This window comes from Eublepharis macularius, chromosome 3 (assembly GCF_028583425.1).
Source record: "Eublepharis macularius isolate TG4126 chromosome 3, MPM_Emac_v1.0, whole genome shotgun sequence".
Taxonomy (NCBI): Eukaryota; Metazoa; Chordata; class Lepidosauria; order Squamata; family Eublepharidae; genus Eublepharis; species Eublepharis macularius.
In genome coordinates, this window is record NC_072792.1 from 57,725,251 (window position 1) to 57,746,840 (window position 21,590).

Genomic DNA, 21,590 nt, shown 5'->3' on the forward strand with positions numbered 1-21,590 from the left:
CATGTATAAATAGTGTGATCTCAAATTGAAAGGCATAAATAACAGCAGGAGTGATCTAACCCCTCTCCAGCGCCCCGTCTTCTGCGCGCTCCTGTGGTCCGCGGAGGAGGATGAGGACGATTTAAAACACCCGCGCGCACCCCCTCGCCCCCGCGCCCAGCACCCTTCCTGGGCAGAGGGCACGGCCGGCTCTCCGGAGCGAAGGCACCCAGCCAGCCGCTCCCCCGGAAAGGATCTCACTGTGGATAAAGCTCGCCTCGCCCTCCCTTCCCCGCCGACTCGCCATGGAGGAACTGACCGCGTTTGTCTCCAAATCCTTCGACCAGAAGAGCAAGGAGAGCGGCGGCGGCGGCGGGGGTAGCAGCGGCGGCGGCGGCGGCGGCGGCGGCGGGGGCCCCGGCGGCAAGAAGGACTCCATCACGTACCGGGAAGTTTTGGAGAGTGGGCTGGCGCGCTCGCGGGAGCTGGGCGCCTCGGACGGCCCCAGCCTGCAGGAGCTGGCCGAGAGCGGCGCCCACTGCCCGGTGCACCTCTTCAAGGAGCACGGCGAGAGCGACAAGGACAAGCTGAAGGACTTCAACCACGCCAGCAGGACCGCCGAAGGTAAGCGACGCCCGCGGCCCGCTCGCGGCCTGGCCTCTCCCTCCCTGCCCCCACCCCGCCACCCGCACCCCCGGCCAACCAGAGGCCCGCAGGCCGGGCGATCCCTGGGCTGGCCAGGGCAAACTTCCCAGCGCCCCCAAAGAAGAGATCGCAGTTTTAAGAAGGAACGAGAATAGAGGGAGTTGGGAACTTTCGACCCTCTCGGCCGCTTCCTCCGCGCAAACAATAGCCGAAAAGGGAGGAGGGTTCCGAGGCACGCCGCGCCCGGCGATCGTTCCGTTAGTTGGGAAGAGTCGCTTTACCCAGAGCAAGGACAGCTGTTGGACGGCGACTCTGTAGCGGCTGCCATCAGGACTAATTTTAAGGGGGAGTCAGAAATTTGGGGGTCCCAGAGGCCTGTGGGGGGGCAGAGGGAGGACGAGGGGTAGAAGAGAAGCGGGGGAGTCGGTTGTTGTCTGGGGAAGGTAAATACAATCCAGTTTTGTCTCTTTGTCAATTTCGCCCGGGCTCAGTTCCTTCCTCCCAAGTCCCTGATGTTAGATCGAGTTTTCCACCCGAAGCCTGATAGCGCTTTTCTTCCACAGTTTCCCAAAGAAAGAGATATTTGAAATAGGTCTAGATTGGGGAGTTAATTAGAAAGTTGAGAAAGTGTTTTTCGGCCATTTGGACAGGTTTTGCCTCTTCTGGGCCAGCCTGAGTGAATCAAATGCTGCCCTGTCATCTGGCAGAGGGAAACCGTCAACAAGCGACTGTTTTAAAATATAATTGGGAGGGACAATTGAACCTCTAATTGTCGCGAAGCTTCTTTCTCTTAATTGTCTCATTCTGCTCCTTTAATTCTTGCAATAATAACGGGGCTTTAGAATTGACTGTGTCTCTGCAGCAAGGTATTTCAGGTAACCCGCTGGGCTCTCAGTCTTCTTTTTTAAATCCACATTTTCCACCAGAAAGAGCTTTCCGCTAAAAACGTCAGGCTCCATAAAACCTCAGTTTCGCATACATTTGATAATTCTGTATTTTTGTGTCTATTAAAGTCGCTCTAATCTAAGGAGAAAAGTTAAAGCCCTTCCGATAGCTTAAATTCTGCTTAATGCTCCTACACTATACACATATGTGTGTGTACCTGATGAACGTGTGATAATGGAAGATTATATAGTATTATACATTGTAGAATATTATAAAGAATAGAGTAGAGTAGAATATGTAATCATTCCTTTTAAGTCAACATTTGAATTATTGCAGGTCAAATGGCACTGAGAATGTCTAGTTCTAGCGTCACAGCAAGCATTACAAAAACAAAACCATCATTACCATATTTGTGAATGATTGGAACGCTGACTTGTATCCACCAAAAAAATCGCAAGGAGGGAAGCCATTCGAACATCCATGAAAAGGATAAAACGCTACAATCAGTCATCGATCTGGAAGTCAATTCTATTGAAATAAGCATAAGTGACTTCCAGATGATTTATCGAGAGATCTGGCTGTTAGTGTCAACAATCTGTTAAAATCTTGTATTTCGGTCTGATCAGTTTTACAGCCAGACAGTAGGAAACAAAAGCAACACGAAACCGTTACGGAATCTTGTTCTTTTGTTTCCCCCCCCCGAAGTCATTGTAAGGAAAAAACCAACAATTTAGCCACTAAAGGAAACGGAAAGATTTCTCTGATAATGGCCATGCTGTAGCTGTTTGCCTTTATGTTCACTTTGGGACACACCCGGCAATGCTAAGCTCCTTTTATTTTGCAGCTTGTCCCGCTGAAGTCTATGGGACTTAGCCGCTAAAGAATAATTGTTCCTGACCCTAAACTCGTGCACTTGAAAGTAATTCGTATTGATTTTAATGAAATATTTTATGCAAGTGAACCTGGACGCTGATTTTACTGCCTTTTCAAGAGATATTTGGGGGTGGGGCACAGCAAAGAAAAAAATCCCTCAAGAAATAGAGATAGACAGCAAAGGAGGAGCCGTGTTTGGCCCCGATCCTAATACAGTTTGTTGTTGATTATCAGTTGTGCCGAAATCCGTGGGATAAACTTCTGAGGAATGTGTTTGGGATTGCCGTGTATATGGCGCAAAAAATACAATAAAATAAAAAAGATAGAACCTGCAACCCCAAACGGAATCACCTAGCATGTGATTCCCAGGGAACTTAGTAGGGCTTCTGGGGGGGGGGATGGGTTGAAGTCGGGCAGAAGAACGTTTCTTTCATGTTGTAGCCCTGTACCAGGGCCTGAGGTTCCCGGCGCCACAATCCCAAGAGTAGAGCTATACTGTAAGCGCCCCCCCCCCCTTCTAGTTCCTGTTGCCTTCAAAGCAGGGATCGCCAATTCCAAAGCCATCTTCGCCCTTCCCCCACCTTGAGCGACACCCCCCGACTGTCCTTCGCCCCTTTGAAATGTGACGTTTTGCCAAAGAGTGACGCGTGGGAGAAAAAGAAGGGCTCGAGGTCAGCCTGTCTTCAGGGCTTGTGGAGCAAAGGGGAGAGACGAGAGGCCACGTTCTCCTGGAGGGGCAGCTGAGCAACAGATCGCCTGGGGAGCCTGGGCGGGGTGTTCTCTGGGTCCTCCGTTCCGGGTCTGCCCTGCCCCGCCTTCTTTTCGGGGGCAAGAATTGGGCCTGCTGCTTCGAAGGACGGGGCCCCGAGGGCAGAGTGGACTCTGCTCCGGCCACAGGTCGCCTGTTCACCCGGTCCTTTAGCAGGGTTCTTGCCTAGATTCGGCCGGGCCCTCCAAGCCTGGTGCAGAAGCCAGGCTCCTGTGCTACTTTACACGTTTATACCAGGTGAAATCTTAATTATTTTTTTAAAAATCCAACCCTTCACCTTTCTCTGACTTGCTTTGGCATCTGAATCCCTTCATATCTTTTTAGAAAGCAATGTGTCCTCCCAACCCCCTCGCCGCCTCTCTGATGGCCTGCAGGGGCCCCGATCCACCCCAGGGCCTCTTTTGCCGGCTAGGGCCTCTTTTGCTCAGCTAGGATTTGCGGACACCCTCAAAGGCCTCTCTGCATTAGCGGAACGGTGTTATTTCCTTTTTTAATTGCTGGCTGGCAGTTAAATCGCCGCCAAGTTGAGGCTGGGGGACATCTGGTGCTATAACTCTGCTCTGGAGGAGAGGCTTGGCAGTAGGGGAAAAAACACCAGGACCCGCTTCGTAGCTGGGTGAGTCTAAAGCTACGGTGGTCTCCTGGCGAGCCTTCAGACGCCCGAGCTGACAGGTTGCGCGGGGCACAGAGGTCTCTTCCAATAGGGGACAGCCGATTGGATTCTTGCTTCAAGGGAATGAGAGCGAAATAAAGCCCTCTTAAATAAAGTCCTACTCTCCTTTTAAAGTTTTTTTTTTTTAAAAAAAAAATCTGAACTGTTAAGCATGGGACAAGGCTCTGGGAATTGGTGTTCGGCACAGGGCCGCCGACAGAAGAACGCCAGAGCCCTTTCCACCAGAAGAAGCGTTCTGTGTAGTCCGGACACTCGCTTCCAATCACCGGAGCCCCTGGGGGGGATTTCTGTTCGGGGCTGAGGAGACAAACCCCCGAGTCGCGACGCGGGCCGCGGGGACTCTGTCCCGCTGCGCCTCTGCCTCCAACTCTGCCGCGTCCCTCTCCTTCTGCCTTGCAGGGATCTACGAGTGCAAAGACAAGCGGGACGAGGTGAAGTCCGAGGACGAAGACGGGCAGACCAAGCTGAAGCAGCGGCGGAGCCGGACCAACTTCACGCTGGAGCAGCTGAACGAGCTGGAGCGGCTCTTCGACGAGACGCACTACCCGGACGCCTTCATGCGCGAGGAGCTGAGCCAGAGGCTGGGGCTGTCCGAGGCCCGCGTCCAGGTGAGCCGAGGGGCCGGCGCAGGAGGCGCTTCGGGCTCCGGCCCGGCGCGCCTTCCTTCCCCGAGAGCGACCCGGGCACGAGCGCTGCAAGCCGCAAGGATCCCCCACCCCACGCCCTCTTCTGCCCGTCCTTTTCTTCCAGGAGGCCTGCGGGGCGGGAAGAGGGGCGACCGGGGAGGACAATGGGCAGGGATCACGCTGGGCGGGTGGGGAGCTTTGGGACTGGATTAGCCCGAGCCGGCGGCGGAAACGGCCCTCCATTTGACTTGCAGAACAAGGGTATGAATTCATGGCGCTCCATCTGCTCGGCCTTTTTGCTCCCTTCAGATATAACGCCCCCCCCCCCGTTTCTCTGCTGAGGGTTTGGCACGTGGCTGTTGGAATAGGGCGCTGCTTCTTATTTTAAAATGCCATTTTGTGGTCGATCATTAGAGGCCGGACGAAAAAATGACACACGTATGAGGTGGTCAGCTGGAGCAGTCATTGGAGCATCGATCTCCTCTCCAGATGCCACAGAGAAAGGGGGACCAAGGAGGCCGGCCGGTAGAACGGCTTCCTGGCCAAAGACAAGCGAAGAACAAGCTCGAGATGGGCTTTTATTCTGAGAACAAAACCCCCTTTTGCGAACGGCTCCTCAGTTTTCCTGCTGAGGAGTGGGGGGTGCACAGTCAGAAAGCCGATCCCGAACACCTTAGTGGCGCCGACCTATTCATTTCAGGGGGCTTGACTGCCACCTCACGCCTTTTAAACGCATGGGGCTAAGGATGAACGGCAGGAACCAGGTTTTAGCTAGCCAGGACTCCCAGCCTACCCCTCTACTTTGAGCCATTTAACTTTTAAAATCTCTGGGGGTTCGTCAGAGTCTCCCTTAACAAGGAATGCTGGTGGTGAAGCGTCCCCCGCCCAGTTTCTTCTAGTAACACCCACCACCACATCCCAGAGCAGAGGATGGGTTACCCATTGAAAAGAGGCTAGCTGGGGAAAATAGTCTGAGGGCGAAGGAGCTGCTGCTGTCCATTGCCCCTCCTCCCCCTCCCCCCGCCGAAGATTGATCTAACCGTCCAAGATAAATGAATGAAAAGATTAAACTTTGGCTGAAGGGGACATCAACTTTTATGTCATCGTTCCAGCTCCTTCTAGGCCAGGCTCTGTAATATCTTGCCAGAGCCTTGATGTAGTGTTTCTATAAAAATAAATTACTGGTAGTGTTTCTATAAAAATAAATTACTTGTAATTGAATTCTGCACTCTTCCTTTCAAGTAGTTTATTACCGGCGTGGCGAGGCACCTTAACAGGATATTCATAGTTACAGGAAAATTGGTGTCTCAAGAGTTTGCAGGTCTTGAAATATTCCCCCCTTCCCCCCCTTCTCTCCTCCCCCGTAAGTCTTTTCATTCTTTCACATGATTATCTTGATTCAGGTGGGAATTCTAACGGAGGAAAAGATTCTTCCTTGTCCTAACCCCGCCTGCAAGAATGACTGAAAGAGAATAAGCAATACAGAAACAGCCGTTTTAGAGAGAATCCTTAAATCAAAACATAAGCATAGCTTGACCCTCCAAATGGGGCTCCACTGGCTTAAAGAGCCAGAGAAAAGGGGAAGGAAGGAGGCCGTGAAGGGGGCCCCGGAGAACCCCAAAGATATTTTAATACTCGCCGAATTGCTTCCTAATCCCAGTCTCTAGCGCCTGTCCCTTGTTGTTAAAGGATCTAGTTTCAATTTAGTGTGGAAAAGTGCTGTAAATAAATTGGAAGCTCCTACGGTAGCTACTCCTTATTAACCTTTTATTTTTAGTGTTGTACCGGCAACTCATATCGCCCAGCTGTCAGGGTTATAATTGAAAGTTATGAGACCATAGTGAGGAGCAGGCAGTAATTCAATTACGAGCAAATATCTTTGGGTTTTATGGCGCAGGGCTAAATTAAATGTCATTATTCACTGTCTCTAATGGAAATCAAAAGGAAATCAGATTAGAGCATTTGTGAAAGAAATCACTGAGTGATCCTTAATGAAGAAATAACTGTCTAAAACACTGTCCTGCGCTTTACTTAGCATATTCATGACTAGTTGGAATTGATCGGGAATCACACCCGGGTTGATTTATTAGGGCTGTGTGCGCCGGCTAATTCATCACTTTTATATTCCTCATCACTTTCCCCCTTCCAGAGAGGAGAGGGAAGGGGGCGCGTCCTGCTGCGGCTCGGGAGAGCAAGCGTTTCACAGCGGGCGCTCCCGGGTTCAGTTCCCCTGCCCCTATCCTTTAATTCGGATTAGTTACCCCGCGGGCAGTTTCATAGCCACCCCTATGCAATCACCCCCAGTCCAGCAGGCAAACGCGGTGCTATCAACCAGACGTCAGAAAGCGGTACTTGCACTTGCCCAGATGATTCAGACGACCAACTGGCTCTTCCATATTTATGGGTTCTGTCTATACTTAATCCGTGTTTGTTTCGAGGCAATGTTGCTCCAGAATCGTCATTGCAAAGTAAAGGCTGTCACCCCGGGACATGATCTTAACTGGCTGATGAGTTATCTTTTAATACTCTCAACCACACTTTGGGCCAGACAATCGGGGAAGATATGAGCCTCTTTGATAGAAAGTTCCCATCGAATTAACACTGTGATAATAAACCAGAGCTCGTAAATGATTTGGGCTTAATTAACCCGGACTAACCGATCTGGATTGAAATAATGCCTTTCAAAGGATGTTTAGGATCGTAGCATGGAGGGTACCATTAATATATTTTAGAATTCATACTGATGGTGAACGAGCGCAGTAAATATTTAAAGCACATTGTACAAAGATCCCTTCTGCAAAATAACATAGCTCTTTAGGATAGTTCGTTTTAGTACAAAGGAAAAAAGTTTTCATGGGAAGGGGGGGGGTGTTTATTTTGGCAAATGAGGTCTCAGCCAAACCCGAGTTGAAGACCGAAGCATTTGGGCTGAGGACTCTGCCCAGTCTAACGCCCCCTCCCCATTGTGAAGCCGCGTTTCCTTGAAATCGATAGGATTTGCTCCCCAGGGGGAGGAAGGCGAGTCGGGCTCGACGCGCCAGTGGGCTTGAATTCCACAGGCTTCAAGGGATAGCCAGGGAGGCGGGGCGGGGCTGCGTTTCCAAAGATGCCGCCGCGTTACAGGGAAGGCGCTCTTTCGGGAAGGCCCGGCGGCGCCCAGAAGGAAAGCGACACGGGCGCAGCGCCCGGCCTCGCGAAGGGCCGCTCCTGTTGGGGTGCGAGGGCCTGGGCGCGCTCGGGAGCGGGTCCGGCTGCGACTCTTATTTCGCGCCCTCCTCTCCCGGCCCCGCGCGAAGACTCCCAAGTCCTGCTTCGGACTCCCCGCCAAGTGCCCCTGGGTAATGAGTGCCTCGGGAAGGCTTCCTTCGCTCTAATTACTCCCCGGCAAACGGCCGTCATTAAGGCCACTCAAGAAAGCTCGGAGCGAAAACGGGCGGCAGGAGCGCAGTTCGTCTTAATTAAGCGGGACGCTCAGCTGGGCGAGCGGGAAAACTTGGCAAAGGGCGGGGCCCGAAGGTGTCTGCTCGACGCCCGATTCAGGGTGGCTCGGGTCGCCTTGGGAGAGGGCGCTGCGCCCAGAGGCGCAAGCCTTCAACACATGTGGGGAAAGCTCTTCTCTCTGCGGGGCCTCGCTTCCAAATTTCCACGGCTGTCTGGCGCGCCAGGGAGACACAGGGACACCCCTGAAGTTCTGCCTTTGAGTTTCAGGAATTAGAGGAGGATTACTGGATTGCAGCTTTGAAAACAATCTTGATGACAGGATTAGAAATAATTCCTTAAACCCAAATTAGGAAAGATTTTGATTGTCGCCTGGAAGTGAAGCCTATTAAAAACTCAGCAGGGACGCCGAAAAGACAAACCAGGGTCGAAATACAACATGACGCCACCGCTGGTGGATTTACGGTGGGATCACTTAGCCAGTTGAAAATATAAATATTCAGATCAGTCCTTCACATTCACTGGGAAGCAATTCATAGTAATTGAACTGATTTCCAAGTTAAGGAGGCAACCCTAGATACACTGACACCCCCACTGAACACGCTGGGACTTCTGAACAAACGTGCACCGATTGCATTAAAACATTGCCCCCTACGTGCGCTTCCTCGGATGTAAGTCCCACTTTGTTCCATGGGTTTTACTCCAAGGTAAGTATGCGTAGGATTGTATTGTGCCATAAGCATGCGCTGCGAGCCTGCTTACTCGAAATGAGCGCCCCAGAGTTCAGTTGAGTCCATTCCGTCGCGTCTGGTGAATTAAGGCTCAATAAATGCGGGAGTCTTGGAGGGGGGGGGGGGTCTTCGCTGATTTTAGTCTCGGAGTGCAGCCTTAACTGGTTTCAACTGTGCATCCAAGGCCTGTTTCCTCGAAGCAATTCCCACTCTGATGGCTTCCGAGCAAATGCTTAACGTAGGCTCGGCTGCAATCTTTCACTTCAGGATCTCAGGAGGCCTTCTTTCGACGAAATACGGATCGTCTTTAGACGTCCGCTCGAAACCACAACAGCGCAGAAGCCCTTTCCGCATGCTGAGTGCCTGGCTGGAAGCGCGGGGCAAAGGGTGCCGCATCACTGCCAGAGCTCTTTCCTTTGGGATTGCGCGCGAGGCGCCGAGAGGAAGGCCGTTTCGCGCAGGGGCCGGCCGCTTGCCTGCGAGCTTCTTCTAGCAGGCGAGTGCGCTTACGAAAGTCTTTGGTTGGCGTCGGGATCCCAGACGCTCGGCCGCGGTCTTACTGTAGCTGCTTCCCAGAACCACAACTTTGTTTTTAAGTCACTATAGACGGGGGCTCGATTGAGGCACTCTCCCTCCTGAACGTAGAGATCTCCGAAAACTACCAGCCCGGTTCCGGGCCCAAAATATACCTCTAACACGGCTGGAGGGCATACGGAGCTCCCGGTGTGTCTCCCCAGCCGTCTAATTTTGTGTTCCGGGAATGATTTTCAAACGCAGTTATCGTTCCGCAACAAAGAGGCTCCCATGGGTTCAGTCCTCCTGAATAAAAGGGCCATGTGGATTTTTTTGACGTGTGTGTGTGTGGGGGGGACGACAATTTTTTCTTTGCTTTCCTTCCCTCTCAAGGAGAACCCAAACTGCTTGCTCTCCCCCGAGGCTTTAGGGAAAAAGGGGCTCACTTTTTCTGCCCAGGCCAGGAGGCGCTCACTTTCCCCCTGGGCTAGGACACAGCGGACCGGGTATTAGGAATGTCAGTAACTCCTGGAACAGCCCCAGAGGCCCCCTCCTAAATTGTGAAGGCGGTATTAAGGAGGCACTCCCAGAACTGCCGCTTTTGTTGCCACTGAGTCTTGAATACAAAGCAGGCTTTGCTGACCGCCTCCCCCCCCCCCCCCCCAAGTGACACTGGTTCTCTTTGTTGACCTTATAAATACAGTGGTCCGGCTAAAAGGTTCTGTGAGGTCTCGCTACAATTGAAGGCTGTATCACTTTATTGACTTCATTTATACCTCAGTTTTCTCTCCAATGGGGGGACCCAAAGTGACTCACAACATTCTCCTTTTCTCCGTTTTATCCAAAAAAACAACTCGGTGAAGTAGGTTAGGCAGCTTATGTCTGCCACTCTTAACAGTGCCGTCCCAAAACAGAGTTACACCCTTCTAAGTTCGTTGAAGCTTAGAATGGTGTTGCTCTGCTTAGGATAGCTCTTCTATGTACGCATCAGGGGAGAAATTACCATTGAAACAACAGAATTTATTTTGAAGTATGTTTAAAACTATGGCTGAACGTCCCCTTTCGCTGCCGGTGACTCTGAAGTCTTTCTCCGAGGCCACACCAACAGCTGTTAGCAAAGTTTGGTTTTCACATTAATTGCATATAGAATTGTATAAAAGAATACTGATTACATAAGCTATTAAATGGGGGGAAGGAGGTTTTAACAGAAATGGTATCTCTGACAGATGTTTGTCTAACTCTCTCATAGCAATGAGCTTCGGGTTTTTTTGTTTTGTTTTTGTTTTTGGAATGAATTATACCAGCATTTCTTTCACAACTGCCTGACCAGGAATTCTGTGCATGTCCCAACGTGGCACGCCCTATCCCATTTATCTTGTATTGCTGATTTATATGATCCAATGGGACGTCAGCTGCTTTTCACCTGCCTTTTCAGCTGCCTTTTCACCTTTCTGCGTCGCAATGACCAAGAAAGCCACGATCCCCGAGAGAGATAGGGCATATTTAATCACCAAATACAAAAGTCTGGCACCTTAGTTCGTGTGGGCCTGGCGCAGTGTGTGTGTGTTCTTGCAACTTTCTGCGAGAGGCAATGCTGTAGATCTGGCACGGTGCCCTCCCCCCGCCCCAAGGTGGCAGTTATGTGAGCCCTATCGTCTGTCAGTAGTATAGAACAGCCAGAGTGAATGGGGAAATAAATCCGTTTCACCAGCCGCCTCTTTTTCGTAATTGAATCACTTTGTCATCGTTTCCCCATTCCCTCTATTTTTTTAAAAAAAGTTTGTTGTCCTTGACTAATCCTGCTATAGGCCTGAGGAGGTTCAGCGAATCATCCGAGGTAAGACTCGTTGGGAATGGCACCTGGGCCCCAAGCAAAACTAAACGTGGCCGTGGCGTCCAGCTTTCAGGACCGCTCTAGCAGCCGCCTTCACCCTTGCTCCAGCGATTGTGACCGGCGCTCTCTCTTTCTCTCTCTTTCTCGGAAGGTTTGGTTCCAGAACAGAAGAGCCAAATGCCGAAAGCAAGAAAACCAGATGCACAAAGGTGCGTAGAGCTCAGAGCGAAGGGCTGGAGAGGAGGGGCGCCTCTTTGCCCCTTCCTCACTCAGGTGTCTCTCTGCTTTCAGGGGTGATCCTCGGAACGGCCAGCCATTTAGACGCCTGCCGAGTGGCTCCTTACGTCAACATGGGCGCTCTGCGGATGCCTTTCCAACAGGTAGCTTCTTTTTCTTCCTATAGCAAGTCCCTCCACCTGCCTGTCTCGTTTGCTGCCAATAATGTTTGGACCGAAAGCGGAGGGGCATTTAACGAGCACGCTGTTAATCGGAAGGGGTGGCGCCTGGAAGCCACGCCCTCCTCATTTGAAAGGTTCTTTTCTCGCAGCTCGGGGGGGGGGTCGGTTGGGGGGGGGGGTTGACTTCAGTCATGCGGGAGGCTAGAGGCATCTTGAAGCCTAATAAAATGTCTGCAACTCTAAGCTTGCCTGAGTCAGCGCTCACTTCATCAATCAACACAGGTGCCAGAGCTGCCGTCTTGGCACTGAAAACAAGTTTCAGAGGCGATTCAGTTTACTCAGAAGCAAGCGCCATTCATTTCAATAGGATTTCCAAGCCAGAGTGCTTAGGGCTGCTACACTGAAAGAAAAACTCAGGCCCTTTATTTATCCTTGCTAAAGAACCAAGTTTGGGTTTTACACTCTGCCCTTTTATCACTTTTGGTTTCTGAAGGGGTCCTGTCCTTGCTGACTGTCCTATAGAAACCCAACAGATGCAGTCTTCTTATCAACACCAGTTGAGTTTCAGGCCAGCTGTTAAAGGAGCAGGGACCTCCTAGGAGTCAGGAAAGAGACATAGCCATCCCGGCCTGCTCAATGCAAATGCTTCTCCTTTTCTAGTTTAGTTTTTCTCCTCTTTAGCTCTGTCTTCACCTAAAAAGATCATGGAAATTAGTGTGGTACTTCCTCTCACCCATTTTAGCTTCACAAGAAATCCTGCCTGTTAAATTAGGCTGAGGGGGTGCGACTGGCCCGAGGACCCCCTGTGAGCTTCATAGCCAGTGAGGATTTGCCCCTGGGGCTGGCCACAACCCCAATCCAGCGCTCTCTTGCTAGACCAGTCCAGCATGCTGAGGTGTAAACTACCTCGAGATGTGCTGCTCTTCTGGCTCCTTCTCCTGCACCCCCAATGCGGGGTTCGTTGGTGTTCTATTGACCTTTCTCGAAAATCCAAGCATTTGCCATTTGCGTCTCTTCTAAGGACCCCGCCGGCGCAGTCCTTGACCCACCCGACAACCCTGGTAGGTTAGGTCGAAAGGTAACGACGGGTCCCAAATCACCTCTGTGACAAACAGGCTTGGTTCTCAAACCGGGTTCTGGGCTGTCGTTCAGACTGACAAGGGTGGGGCTCACATGACTGATGCTTCCTCCTTTTAAAAAATGTACAGAGAAAGTGAGCATGTCAGAAAAACAGCCCGGCAAGCTTAGGTTCCCAGTCGGCAACTGAGGGTGTAGTAATGGTTGCATACTTGTTGTAGAAAGGAGGGCCGAGATGCTGTATGTGAATTACTCTGAACATCTCAAGCCCTATACAGATTGGAGGTGGAACAGGGGTTTCTGTGATCGAGATTAGTACTCCACTGGTGCTGCGCTCTGCGCTGTATCAAAACTCCAGAAGGCTTAGCCTCAACATTAAAATAAATCTTCATTAGCCTGACAAGAGGCAGTGGAAAGCATTAATAGATGAGAGCAAAAGATGGCCACAGCGCAGGAAGGAATCACTAAGCAGCCAGAAGGAGGCGGCAGCGGCGGCGGCAGCATCAAGTCGGTCGCCTTCGGGCTGGGCGCACCTGACCTACGTGAGTCACAGGCCATTGGGAGGGTCCTGCTGACTTCTGTGAAGACAGAGCAGGGCTCCGGGCCTGACACGGTTTATTCCCGCACAGGCTTTAGAGCTGACTTCATCAGTTGCCCCAAGGGTTTCTCCAGGCAGGCAGAAATGTTTCTTCTGAAAGGGTAGGCAACAGAAAGGCGGCAGAGGTCAGGGTAGACTGGTAGTGCCAGCAGCTGCTCCTGCTCCCTGCCTTGCAATGGCAGCGGTAGCAACTTGGGCAAGGTCCGGCACGACTTCCCCATCACGTCCTGCTACTATTGGGAGCTAGAGCGTGCGAGAAGAAGGCACGTTTGCTTTCTGTTCCGCATTCTACTTTGCATCGCTGACGACAGAGGACCATGATAAGGAGGGCAGCCAACGTTTAAAACCGAGCCAGTTGCTGTGCTTGTTCTATGGTAAGGAGCCGTGGTAACGTTTGCTTCATGCCTTGGAAAGCTTCACCTGCTGCCATCTACAGATTTAGCCGCGCTTGACCATTTCCAGTAGCGCCCTAGATCCCAAAGGCGCTTTCCGGCCACGCATTCACTGGTATGTGCAGAGGGCGACCTGCCTCAAAGAGGCTTGTGTGATTTTTAAAAAAGCTACCCAGAAATGTCGCCTATAAGGCTCATTTCAGTTAATGTTATCCAACAGAGGAGACAAGATGGAACCAGAAAAAAACTTCTGTCGCCAGTCAGGACGTGTGGGGTGGGCAGGCGGTTCTTGCATCGCTCCCACGGGTATCCCTGGGGCTTGGGTACATTGCTGGATGGAGACGTGGCAGAGGCGAGCTCTACTTTTAGACTCTTTCAGGCCAAGGTCAGGGGAGGAAGGAGGAGGTCCCACGAAACAAAGCCAGAAAATTGGCAGAGTCCTGTAGAAGCGCCCTTGCCGCCGAGACACCGGGAAAAGAGGAGTTGCTCCAGCTTGTTTTTCCAGCGTTTCCTAAAGAAAACTTGGGGGGAGGGGGAGCAAAGAAAAAAGCAGAGAGAAAAAATCTCGCCGCCTGCAATTGCATAGAGGCAATAAGGATACAAGAGACCGCCCGCTTGTCAGTTTCATCTCCATTACCTCTTACGGGTGAGAGCGAAATTGACCAAGGAACTCTTCAAAGGCACCACAAGGTTAAAGTTGCGTTGGACAGGATGGATTTCTCCCGCTAAAGGCAAGGAAGGAGATGAAGAAAATAAATGAATCCTCACTAGGCGGGACATGTGGGTGTGTAGCCCGCGCAAGGATATTCAAGCCCCTTCCCCGTTATCAGCGTTTATGGTTTTTAAAAACTCTCCACTTTCCATCCCTTTTCATGCTTAAGGATGTAAAGTAAAATGTGCAGGCAGCGTTCTACTACGGGGATCGGGGGCGGGGAAAGTAAGGCAGCGTCCAGTGTTCTGGGCAATGAATGGCAAGGCGCTGGGCTGTCTGGAAGGCACTTAGTAAATTAAAAGTATTGAATAGCTGCACTCTCACACACCAACCGTGATAATTCCAAGTGGGTGGCCCGGATAGTCCAGTCTGGTGGCACCTCAAAGACTAACAACATTTATTCCAGTGTGAGTTTTCCTGAGTCAGAATTCAATTCATCCGATACTTTTAATCCCAAGCACACACACGCGTTTGTATTTCCACTCCACAGCCCTTGAACCCCCTCTCCCCAACACAGGATTAGCTAGACTTCGCTGGCTGTTTCTAATCCCTTATTGGAGTTTTTATAGATGGCTATAAATAAACATACCTAAAATAACCATTTCACCCAGAAAGTGGTCAAATATGGAAAAGGAGAAGGGACGAGATGGAGAATGCTGCAGTCTGCACCTAACTGTGCATAGGAGGAAGCGACGATGGATTCAACCCTCTCTCTCCCCTTCTTTTTTTTATCTGATATGCATCAGATCTGCAGAAGGATTGCTGCGTAGGGTCCTGCTACAAGAATTTCAGTTAAGGTTCGGGAATGTTGACTTTATCTCCAGCGCAGTCATTTACATTACATTCCTAAGCAGAGCTAAATCTTAGGCAACTGGCCTCAGTGGCCTTGGAGGAGTATAATTGTGCTTAGAATTACCCTGTTAATCTATTTAAACCACAGTGTCTCCTTTATTTATTTACTTCATTTATACTCCACCTTTCTGCCAAGGAGGACTCAGTGACTTGCATGTTTTCTCTCCTTGATTTTATCCTCAGAACAAAGCTGAGTTGTTGGCTTAGAGTCACCTAAGTCACTGGGCAAGCCATAAGTCAACAGGCAAGCTTCCACAGCTGAGTGGGAATTCTTGCCATGGTGCCCTAGATCATAGTCGGACATTCTAATAACTACACAACATTGTTTAATGAAGTCCTGCCTTCTCCTGGAATTTTCCCAGAATGAATTAAACTGGAGATTGTAAATACATGCACAAAGGAACTTCCATGTCTTCCCTGGAAATGCAAGATTTGAGTCCAGTAGCATCTTAAAGACCAACTAGGTTTCCAGGGTATGAACTTTTGAACATTAATGTTTCCTTTGTCAGAGAGCTTTGACTCATGAAAGTCCATACCCTGAATATCTAGCTTGTCTTTAAGGTGCTACCAGATCCAAATCTTGCTCTTTTACTACAGGCCAACATGGCTACCTACTGAAACAGTCTTCCTTGGAAGTATTAACCTTGTTTGAGTGACTGATAGAAGCTCCCTCTTTGACAAGATCATGAACCACACTCCAGAAGAGGGAAGAGTTCATGGCTGTTAGGGGCTGAAAGTCTAAGGCAGGCACTGTATGCTTGTTACTAATAAACAAACAGGAGGCTTGCAGCACCTTTAGGACTAACACATAACACTGCAGCATCAGCTTTGTGCAACAAATCTATTTTCTTATTTATGCCATGATAAATATTTAGTTTTTAAGATTTCTCAAGACTCCTTTTCGGTTTTGCTACAGCAAATTAACTTGAATACCTCTTTGGAACTTTGCATTCTCTCAGGGGCACATAAAATTCAACAAGGAAAGGAATATTGGCAGGAGGACTGAGAAGAAAGGATTAGAATGCAGATAGTTTTAAATAGATTGTAAATGCACCCTGTCTGTATGTGATTGCTCTTTGTTTCAATGGTACAGAAACCTTTTGTTGTGAGAATGGATTTCTTGCACAGCATCCTCCTCCTGTAAGGGAACAGATTTCTTTTGTATGCCCATTGAGATCATTTAATACCTACTACACTTTGTGAAGCCAGGTCCACTCAAGGAAACCCCATCCTGAATGAGATGCATGCCCATTCAGCATCGCACCAAGCATCGCACCAAGTGGCCAAGTAAAGTGATATCCCAAGGTGGTGGTGCAACTTGCTACAGACAACTATTTGATGATCTGATAAGCAGAAGTTTGTGTAACTGGGAAGACTAAAATCATTTCATCCCAGCACAAGCTTTCATGGGCTACTGCCCACTTCTTTATAATAAAATTGTATTCGTCTTTAAGGATCCACAAGACAAGACTACAGTTTATTTATTGTAGCCACATATCCTTCACACCATGTACATGTTGTAATCGGTAATGATCAACACTCATGGCAAGTACTCTTGCCAGACGTCACCAGCTGGGGATGTAGTAAGCGGTATTGTGTAGACCAGGCCTAACTCTTTTGTGTGGTTCTTTCCCCAGGTCCAAGCTCAGCTGCAGCTGGAAGGAGTCACCCATGCACACCCTCACCTCCACCCTCACCTGGCTGCACATGCCCCTTACCTGATGTTCCCTCCACCCCCCTTTGGACTTCCAATTGCCTCCTTGGCAGATTCTGCCTCTGCAGCTGCTGTGGTGGCCGCAGCTGCAAAGAGCAACAGCAAAAACTCAAGTATCGCGGATTTGAGGCTGAAGGCCAGGAAACACGCAGAAGCCCTGGGGCTTTGACATTCCCTTCCCAGATGCCTGTTTGTTGCAAACGATGGACAATAGCTCTCCCTCCTCATCTCTTTAGCCCATCTCCAAGCTTGGCTGGGATCTGGACTGTTGTTATTTTTAAAAAAGGCTTGTCAGTACTTCTAGAGATGATCAACACTGGCCTGTTCTTCCTCTTCCTTCCTTTCTTTTATTCAACAACTTATTCAGTTGATCTGAGGATTCATCAACCTTGCCATCTCATTTTTTTAAAAAAGGCATTTTGTGCTAATTATGAAACGGTTCTGTTGCCACCAGATGAATCTTGCTAGGGTGAGAACATCCTGAATCCCAATTGTTTGCGCTGATTTAAAACAAAAATCCAGATGATGTTTGGAGGAAAGTGGATGAGGGGGGCAGCTCATCAGCTCATGTGAAACCCGTGACTCTTGGAACACTTGGAGTTTGACCCTGGCCAAAGTGATCATCCTGTCAGCCTGACGCCGTCTGCTGCTGCCAGTTTTGCTATTTTATGCATGTGCCTAACTTTAAACACCGTTTGAAAAATCACCGATTAAATTGAAACAACAAAGCTTAAAAAAAAGTATCCTTGGGGCTGGTCTCCATTAAGATGACGTTTCTTCTTTGTTGCCAACAGTATTATTTCAATCCCATGAATTTCTTCCATCACCGTGGACTGCTGCTGCTACTGCTGCTGCAGAACTGGTTTGAATTTAAATGTGGAATTTCAGATCTGAGACAAGGCAGTTTTCTTCTTTAAACAAAGCAGCAATAACACAAAAATGTGTCCAAAAGGCTATCTCTTTCGCATGGAACAAACAACAGCAAAAGAGCGTGTGTGGAGAGAAGGAGAGAGAGAGAGAGAGAGAGAGAGAGAGAGAGAAAGAGAAACCCAAATATGTGGTAATGGGGACAATTACGAACACATCTGTTTTATCAAGAACCATCTGAACAAGCCAAAATGCTTGTGCCATATGAACAGGTTTACTTCATCACTTTTATTTCCAAATGTCTGGATCTTTCAATGGAAAACTATGCTGGTTTACAGGATCTAGAATGGTTGATTCATCTGTCAAAGATGGACACACACTTTTAAAGGCATAATACTGATGCAGCATTAATTTTAGTGAAATGCAATTAAGTGCAGTAAAGTGCAATACTGTATATATTATAGAGTAAGGAAAAAATAGCTGCGCATTCTTATTCTGTTCATAACCAACTCTGTAGGAACTGTAACCCAGTTGTCTGTGCTCAGACCTGAGAGTTGCTGTTTTGTTGCCAAAATAATATAGTTCTGAGCCTTCTACAGATTGGTAAATAATTATGAATTGCATATATAAAAGAGAAAATACCATGATTTTGAATCCAGTTCATGTGCCATATTTCTGGGCACAAAGCTCAAAAGTCTGTATTAATTATTATTATTGTATTATTATTATTATTTGGCAATTGTTTTCAAGTAAGGAAACAACAACCAAATCAGTGGCATGTAGAGGTGGACAAGTTCAGTGGATGGGATTTTTTAGAAGTATAAATTTTGTACACATCACATGTCAGTTCATTTTAAGATAGTATGAGTTACTGATAAAAATGGGAGAAAATTCTTTGAACTGAAATTACCAAAGTGTCTGGGTAGATTATAACTGTCTCCCTCACTTTTATGTAAATTCCTTTAGATCAATGTATTAACTGGTGCTTCTTCTGGAAACAAATACTGGTCTTGTCAACTTCTACCACTCTGTTTATGCCTTTAATAGTAAGGCCTCATTGATGGAATCTTTGCTTCTCAATAGCAGTGTCATAAAGTCATTAAGCCTCTTGAATTTCCCTCAAGTGTATTTTTTTCTTTTTTAAAAAGAAATTTGTTTGTGGCCTAGGATGTTTGCTAATTTTGAACAGTGTCTACAGAACAAACAAACAAACAAACAAAAGATCACTTTTTTGTAAAAATTAGATGCTCACAATTCCCGCTCCCCCCTTCCAATGTTGCTATTTTCCAACGGACATGTAACTTCATTCTTGGGATTTTAGCCCCTCTTTCTCCACATATTTATTTTGTGTAAAGTGATTTTATTTTGGACATGTTTAAACATTGATGCATGATTCCTGACTTTCCTACCTCTTTGTAAAAGCCCCAGTACCTCGCGATGCCAAGACTATAGTGCATACATAAATACAGCTACAATCCTGCAAGTGAATGTATGCAACCTTAAAGCCAGCTTTATACAGGTTGACAGCCATGGCATCTTCCAGGGAATCCTAGGAATTTAGCCTTCTGAGATCACTGAGTTTTTTGGCAGACATCTTGAGTGTTGTCATGGCATTCTAGTTCCCAGAATTCTCTACAAGAAAAGCCATGATAGTTAAACTCAGTTTGTGGCATGAAAGTGCTCTAAAATCTGAATAAGTGTGCAAGGTTGCAGCTAAAGGACATAATCTATAAGGAATGTCTTGTTTGAAAGTCCCCTTGAATTAAACCAATGGGAGTAGCACAAAGAGCCAAACTTTGGATTGTGCTTTATGCTAGCGAATGATAGAAGAACTGAAGTCAAATGACAAATACTTTATGAACCTGTATACAACTCTAACTAGAAAATTAATTTATTATAAGAGATAATCATATATTACCATAGAAAATAAATATTTCTCCCCTTTCTCACTCAGCGGCAGCATTTTGAATATGTAGGGGGAGAGAAAGGAACCTTTTGGATCCAGTTAATGTCAGTGCAGTCAATAGAGTCCACTTTAATTCACCATAAAGAAACAGTAGTCAATGGCAGCAAACATTTTTGGAGGAAGATTCACAATGATTTAGTACCATAACAGATATGCTCCTCTTGAATTGAACTCCCATCTCCATGAGACGACTAATGAAAGATTCATATTATACAAAACTCAATTCATTCATGCACTATTACTACAGAATTTCCTGCTTTAAAAAGAATACAGCTGTCTCCCAGATCTTGAGCGCTTTTATCAATAGAAATTGATGGCTTTCAATATCATAAGCTGATAGGTCAGTTAGCAAAGCCTATAAAACAGACCTATTTGGCTTTTTAAAACCTGCCCCGTGAGATTTTTCAAGGCACAAAAGTCTGTCCTTAGTGAAAATAGAAGAAGTTAAACTAACCTGCCACTTTATACCTTTGAATTCTCCTTGGGAACCATCAGCCATCTTTATTGAAAGAGGTTTTTCAGCCCCTAACCTATCACTACATTTCTTTGTGTGCCATTGTCCATACAACACATTTCTGTTATATTAGGTAACCTTTACATCAACTTGAGATTTTCTCTGACACTGGGGTTCTGTACAATATGCGCTTCATATGGCGGCAATACTTTTAATTGTCATAAAGAATGTAGCAATGTCATACAATCATTCTCGTACATCTTCAAATCATGTACCCTTGCTTTGTAACACTGAGTACTGGCCACTGTTGGAGACAACATACTGAATTAAACGGACCATTGGTGTGATGTTTTCTTTGTGAGTAAAGATTGGGCCAGTAGTAATTTTCCTTCCAGAAGAGAACTGTTCATTTGATACTTCAGTGGTAAAGAACAGAATTTGCATATCATGGTGCTATCTATTGCACTGTTATGCACAGTTAAGTCCCAGTTAACTTCAGGCACTTTGTGCACATAATATAAAAACAAAGTGCATAACTGGACTGTGATTATTGTGTTCAGGACTGGGTTGGGGAAGTACTATTTTTTCCTATTAGTAGGGGTGAAGGGGGGACTTCATATGCCATTTTTTCCAGGAAAAGGGTATATCACTTGTGAAATGTGGCAGGCATATTTACTTTTCCAGAAATGCACTTGCCACTTGCCCAGTACATGTTCTTACTACACAATAAATTCATTTGCTTCACCTCAGATGTGATAGTGTAATGTACTTCATTTCTGCACAGAAGTTATCTTGGTGTAGGAAAACTGTCTGCTGTTAGTAATTTCAGTGTGTTGTTTGCAGAGTTATATAGTAAATCCTGTGCAAAGTTCCTGCAGTCTAAGACTATTGATTTGAAAAGAGTTAGACTGGAGTAGTTCTGCATAGGACTGCAATATTAATCTGTCTTGGAAAAAACAAGTTGAGATGCTGTGTGTTGCAGCAGATTTGAGAAGTAAGCATTGCTGAAGCATCCATGGAACAGAGCAGTCTGGCTCAAGATAACCACAGACATACCATCCTGGGGTTCGTTTAATATGCAAGAATAACAGTAGACACTCTCCTTATGAAAGTTTGGGAGGAAGTTTTTCCTAGAAAGCTGACACAACAGTCATCGTTTTCCATGCAATGCCCATTTATTCTGGTATTATTGCTGTTCAAACATTTCCCCCCAGTGTTCACAATGCTTCCAAAACCTGTAAAGCAGTCTGCCTAGGAAGAAACCCTCAGAACAAAAGAAATGAATCATTTACCAGAAATCAATAGTTCATCGTATCACTCTCCCCCCTAAAATAACTTCTCTCTCTTTAGCCATGGAAACAAAGGTGCCAGGTCAGTTTCAGCTTTTTTTTTTTTTGATTTAGCAGATGGGCAATCAGAATGACAATTATTTCAAAAGGAAGAGTCTATATAGTACAGAATATTAATAACCACATACAATTTCTCATTTTTTTTCTTGGTAACTACTGGCTAGTCTTATATAAGCAGAAACAAATTAACTCTCATGATTTGGAGTGCTTGCCAAGAAATACATCTGCCCTTCTCTTGATGGCAC

General features: G+C 47.4%; 1 protein-coding gene across 2 annotated transcripts; it reads left to right on the forward strand.

Moving 5' to 3' along the window:
- The first annotated feature begins 284 nt into the window (after nucleotides 1-284).
- On the forward strand, nucleotides 285-18,689 carry SHOX (short stature homeobox). 2 transcript variants are annotated; one of them, XM_054974223.1, is made up of 5 exons: nucleotides 285-603; nucleotides 4,224-4,432; nucleotides 11,118-11,175; nucleotides 11,258-11,349; nucleotides 16,633-18,689. In XM_054974223.1, the coding sequence occupies exons 1-5, from the start codon at nucleotides 285-287 to the stop codon at nucleotides 16,876-16,878; spliced, it is 924 nt and encodes a 307-aa protein (XP_054830198.1). In that variant the 3' UTR covers nucleotides 16,879-18,689. The 2 variants fall into 2 exon arrangements, with proteins under 2 accessions (XP_054830198.1, XP_054830197.1); XM_054974222.1 differs by having other exon boundaries at nucleotides 11,258-11,346.
- Nucleotides 18,690-21,590: the final 2,901 nt, after the last annotated feature.